At 39.6% G+C, this 6,192-nt stretch overlaps 1 protein-coding gene across 1 annotated transcript; it reads left to right on the plus strand.

Annotated features, from left to right (window-relative positions):
* The first annotated feature begins 2,290 nt into the window (after positions 1–2,290).
* LOC137291861 (GATA zinc finger domain-containing protein 14-like) lies at positions 2,291–3,643 on the plus strand. The gene is made up of 2 exons (XM_067823403.1): positions 2,291–2,339; positions 2,844–3,643. Exons 1-2 carry the CDS (start codon positions 2,291–2,293, stop codon positions 3,641–3,643), a joined length of 849 nt encoding a protein of 282 aa, XP_067679504.1.
* Positions 3,644–6,192: the final 2,549 nt, after the last annotated feature.

Raw genomic sequence — 6,192 nt, forward strand, 5'->3', positions numbered from 1 at the left:
ATACGACATTGACGACGCCGAGATTTATGTCTAACGCATTTCAATCGTCATGTGCGTCTGTCAGACTGCTGGAGCGTTTGATCCGCAATGCTCATTGAACATTCTTTTGTACTTTGTATAAATGGATATCGTTCTCAAAGGTTAAAGTATTATTGAGTTAGCTGTGTTTTTGTCCAAACCTTGCTTCCAAAGCAACATCGATATTTCCCATTCAATGACGATGCATCCAAAATATGTAATTATATATTGATGATGATTTTATATCAAATTGTATTTTCAAATCTGTAAAATTTGGAACTTTTCGATAGATTTAGTTGCTTTGTTATATGTAATAATATACCGATGGTTGAAATGACTGGGCATCAGTAAGAGTGAGCGAGTTTAGAAATAAAGTTTGATAGTGATTCATAAACATACGCTTATGATACACCAGGACATGTCCTTCGGTAGTGTTAAAATCTGATATTTCTTATGTTTGTCTCAAGTGCTTTGCAACATATTTACACGATGAGTGGGTGAGTGGGTTTTACGCCACTTTTAGCAATATTCCGGCAACATCAGGGCGGGAGACACCAGAAATGGGCTTCACACATTGTACCCTAGGCTTGTCTGGAATCGAAACTGGGTGTTCGGCCTGATGAGCTAATGCTTTAGCCAGTAGACTAGCCCACATCCTAACGTCAATAAGACAGGACCTGCCTTGTGGCAGGTAGTATCAGCATTAGAGGACGCGTTTAATCTTTTCTCTATTAAAACAGGGTTTGAATTACGACTGCTTTGAATAATGGTCTTACATATCGTGCTGGGCGACAGTGTTTTTCGCCACGTTAACCCTATGTAAAGGCGCATCAAACAAAAATCCAGGTTGTCTTCCAGTGTATTGATATATCTACTTTCTTAAAGATAAACTCAGTAAATTAGTTGATGCATTACTAAAAGTATTCTTTCGGCAAATACTTTGGAATTGTTACCCGAAGTCTGTCTTTAGTTTCTAAACATTGTCTCTTCAGCACAACCCGTACAATGATGCCAAACGTAAATTCAGCAAGTTAGGCATTCTGAAACCAGAATTGTCCAAACTGAACTTCAATGAAACAACTTTGATGAATGAAACAAATTTCATTGAAACCAAACCAACTTACGTCACACACGCAGTAAACCCAGGGCCATTTCTTTGATGAAATAGATCAATGGTGTGTCTCAAAAGTTAGATAACTTATGTATACGTACATGCTTCAGAGTCACATAAGATGCATGAGGTGACATGACGTCACAGTGGCCATTGTCTCCGCTTCGTAATACTGTGAATACCTGTGACATTACCATGACAGATAGATTGTCTAGTTGATGTTGGACAGCAGCATATAAACCACAACAGCCCTTCAGGTCTCCACATCTTCTCCTGTTTGCTTGGTCGTACATACGGACGCGGTGAGTATATGGTTAGCACTTTAATTTGCACTACATTGCCGAAAGTATACTGGCCAAAAATAGCTAAAGATATTTGTAAATTTTGAAATTATGATGTATTTATTCATTGACATTCTGATAAAATATCAGTAACAAAAATACCAATATCCCTAACTTATTTTGTCCAGTATGTAATAAGTCCAATGACCTGATAGTTTCCAAAACTGGTAAATGAATCTTTAGCTTGATTGTGAATGACGTTTAAAGTTCTACTTACTGCCTGTCCTGATGATTGTAATTAGGGAACGGCAGAGAAGGATGGGTGGATGCTACAGGGCAGGACGTGTTTATACGGAAAACCCGGTACCATTAATGATTTTCAGAGATCCGTTTATATAATGTTTACAGACATATTGCCTGTTACGTTCACCAAATCGGCAGTGATGTTCTTCTCTACTGCTGACGTTTAATATTTTCTTGAACAAGATTTTTTTACGACTGAACCTTTCGACAGTGAAATATACTGACAGCAAAAGAAATGCAACGTTTCTTGACAACTTTATAAATAGAAGACATAAACATGAATACTTACTTTTATGAAATTTCCTTTGCTGTTCTTTATATGTGGTGAACCTTATAAAACCAACGGTTATATCCAATTCAACTGGATAATGAATTAGTTTAGTCCGTAATAACAGTATTCGTTATATGCGTTTCGACAAAACATTTCGAAAAGACGTGTGGGCAAAACATGATGAGTTCGTCATATCTGTCAGTTCGCTGTAAGCGTGTTCGCTACAAGCGTACTTACATGTACTTTTCTTAAAACACATTTTGTCACTATTTTTTACAGTATCGACAAACCAACAGCAACACCAACATGAGGAACATTGCTATAATGTTAGCGGTGTTTGCCGCTGCTGTGTATGGTAAGTTCATTTAGCTTCATCTAAGGGTCCGCTGATCGGTGGAATTCTCGACTCTTTCATCATAATTGTTAATCTGTCAGCATCACATCTGTGCTAGCGACATCTTCCTGGATCTCTTTCATCTAATATTAACAGGACAAGCCATGTTATAACTGAAATGCACCATAGATAGTGTTAAACTCAACCCACCCACTCACTCTATTGAGAAACATATACAAAATAATGAGCCTCACTAAATGGTCAATACAATGATTTAGACATTATTTGGATATACATACATGCTTTGTAAATAATAGTCATGCGGAAAGATTTTATCAGTACTGACAAAACCCGGATATTTCTAAACATAACACTCGCGACATTTCCAGCTGAAAATCCAACGTTTAATATCGTCAACGTTGCCCCTTTTTGTGAATGTGATTGTCGTGCTACCAGAGGGTTGCAAATGTATTCTATGTCAAAATGTTTGGACTGTTGTTATAAAACTGACATTTCCGCCTTCAGCCCAGACCCCAACAGCTTCAAACCCAGAGACCCAAACTGCGTCTGGATCCAGCAGCAGCAACAACAGCAACAACATGAACACCAACACCATGAACACTCCTGCTGATACCAACATGATGAACAACAATATGAACAACGGGATGAACAACGGTCATAACATGAAGAACAATGGTCTGAACAACATGATGAACAATGGTCACAACAACATGATGAGCAACGGCCTCAACAGCATGAACAACGGCCACAACAAAGCTAACCCTAATGGCCCAATGACACAGTTCCCGAACCAGATGTTCAGAAACATGAACAACAACATGCAGAACAACCCGATGTCAGCTTTTGCTTTCCCTCAAAACAACAACGTCCTTCCAAATCAAGGGACAAGCCAGGTTTCACAGTCACCTTTCAATATCTTGCCGTTCCTGTTTGGTAATGACAGAATGAGGCAGATGGCCATGATGTCCATGATGTCGACCCCCTCCTCCACCGGCAACATGCTGCCATATTTCGCTCTAGGAGGCGGTAACGAAAACATGTTCCGTCTCATGATGCTTGGGAACGTCATGAATCAACGCAAGGAAGGTCAAGGTCAGGGATTCAACCCCTACACTATGCTCGCTCTCACCGGAAGTGACATGATGCAGAAGCTGTTCCCAATGATGATGATGATGAACCAGGACGCTCAGCAGGGAGCAGCCCCCACCACTACAGCCGTTTCCGGAGCGACGTCGACTGCGACCCAACCTCAGGATGGTAATAACGGATATCTCAACCTTATGATGATGAACAATATTATGTGATTATCGTTGTTTTACAATATGATGACACTGAAGCTCTCATTAACGCTTCTTTGTTTGATTTAAATGAATGGGAATAAACTATTTATTTACTGGCATATGTTTATTTTTATTTGTGAATTTTGATACGTTTACATTGTTTCCCCTTCATCAACATTTGGATCGCTGGGACAGCCCGGTGGTAAAGGCGTTCGTACCGATGACCCAGGATCGATACCCTAATTGTCCACAATAGTGCAGCCCATACCTAGGATTATTTTTGACATAATGTTAAAATCGATGTAAAACCAAACCATACCCATTCACTCTTCAAACTCACTTTCTTCATGGCTTTCTGTAATCACTAGGTTACCCTTCCTGTTTTGTCCAATGCAGAAACAACTACCCTGTCACATTAAATAGCGGGAAAAGAGCAGGACACAGTTTATCCATGTGGGGAATCGAACGCGGATCTTCCGCGTGACAAGCGAACGCTTTGACCACTAGGGTAATAAGCCGCCCCTTTCAAACAATGAAATCAATCCAATAACAAATTACAGTGTTTCCTTTTAAGATAAATACACAGTATAAGTGTAAGATTTGACTTCCATGTAGGGAACGATAGATATCCCGCTATATATTGAGTTCAGGGGCATTTGTTTGTAACAGTTGGCCTGGATTCTTGAACAGTTGGTTGGAACTTATTTGCCCTGATGATGATCATTGGTAACATCGCACCATTGTCCATGGTTGCAGGGCTCTCCAAAGTGGAGGGCCGGCGGGGGTAGAGTAGTCGTTAAAGCGTTCGCTTGCTGCGCCGAAGGTCAGGGTTCGATTCCCTTTGGGTGAGAGGCCCATTTCTGATTTTCACCACCGTGGTATTTCTTGAATATTTCTAAAAGCAGAGAAAAACCAAACTCACTCACTACTAATCGATAACTGTATCTGTGAAAAGTTGTTTCCCTTGAGTGCTTTGTTGGCTGGAATAACGGATTTCTCAAACCTGCATTCTTGTTGTTTCGACATCAAGACTTATGTGTCAACGAGGGCTCGTCTACACCATAAAAGAAATATCAGACGAGACATATTCAGTTCAACTTAACTGGAAACCATATTGAAAATGGAGTAAGCTTCGTACACGTGACTGTCACGTGACATAACGCAATTTGGAGGCCAGCCGTGAGCCATTACTGATCCTCTCTGTATTTATCTTAAACATATGTTCATCTAATTCGATTAAGAATCCTGCATCGTTTATTAATATGTATCCCGTAACGAAGCAATGTTGACCCCAGTGTTAATTTTGGGCCCCACATCACGTGTCGACCTTGACCTTGAATACACGTCTTGTCACGTGACTCCTCTGCAAGGAAACAAAAATGGCATTTGGTTGAAATATTTCACCATGTGCAAGTTTCTCTGGTGAAACAGGGGGCAGTTTCAATACGTTATAAGGTTTCATGTTTGTTTTGGTGTAACAGTAAAATCAATTTCCTTTGACGACGGCAGTATGAGGAAACAGAGATGTTCGGATCTGAACTTTGCGGTTGATGGGGCTTTGTTTCAGCGTACTGATCTTGTAAAGGGTAATTTTTGTACAGTGAGGGTATATCTGTTAAGCACAGCATAGTGAGTGAGTGAGTGAGTGAGTGAATTTGGTTTTACGCCGTTTCCAGCAACATTCCAGTAATATGACTGGGGACTCCAGAGATATGCTCCACGCGAGTGGGGATTCGAATCAGCGTCTTCTGCATGACGACCGAACGCTTTAACCACTACACTACCCAGCCTCCCCAAGCACGATGTAACCTTCAGTGGTGGTCTAAAAACTTAATCCGATGGGATCTGGATAAGCACGTTTCACGGAACTCTTGTCTGTTTGCAGTTGCTGTGATGCTTTGTTAATAACGGAATGTGGCGATTGTAACCGAGGCATTTCCCATTCATTGTACATAGCGTTTTCGATCACGTTGGTGATGCTTAAATAAAATATAATGTAACTTTCGTTCTTATTCGACGTATTTGTTATCGGTAACTTTGATACGTTTTTACTGAATCCCTGATAATGATATATATATTCTTTCTGTGATAGCTGTAAATATAGAATAGGTGGATTTTATCAAGCGGCAAACACCTACATGTTTCTTTTGTAAGTTTTATGACAATAACAATAATAACAACCTGTTCACATCAATGTTTATAAGAATGAAGAAAGTATTGAGTATATTGGATTTTCACATGGTTTTGAAATAATAGAGAGCCATTCTAAAATGTGATGCCCACCGAATTATCATTCAGAAATAACCTGTGGCTGTAAGTGTGAAAAGAGGGTTGGTTCACTAATGACGGGGATAAGATATAAATAACCACCTACATGACACGTACAAGATTTCAAATGTAAATTTATGCAGTAAAAGGGTTTTTTTAATAAGATCACACGCAGTCATTTCTGTCAAAATTCGATAAAATTATACTGAGAAACTAGGAAACACTAGACATATTATTTGAATGCTTATTAAGCACCGCTACAGTTCATGTTTTAGAAATTGACTAACTCTTCATTGTGTCGTGAG

Source organism: Haliotis asinina, chromosome 7 (genome assembly GCF_037392515.1).
Source record: "Haliotis asinina isolate JCU_RB_2024 chromosome 7, JCU_Hal_asi_v2, whole genome shotgun sequence".
NCBI classification, from domain to species: Eukaryota; Metazoa; Mollusca; class Gastropoda; order Lepetellida; family Haliotidae; genus Haliotis; species Haliotis asinina.

Excerpts from the sequence above, each read along its gene's own strand:
- LOC137291861 (XM_067823403.1), top strand. The coding sequence starts at position 2,291 with ATGAGGAACATTGCTATAATGTTAGCGGTGTTTGCCGCTGCTGTGTAT. Across the intron at positions 2,340-2,843 it reads GTTTGCCGCTGCTGTGTATG|CCCAGACCCCAACAGCTTCA; the intron begins GTAAGTTCATTT and ends TTCCGCCTTCAG.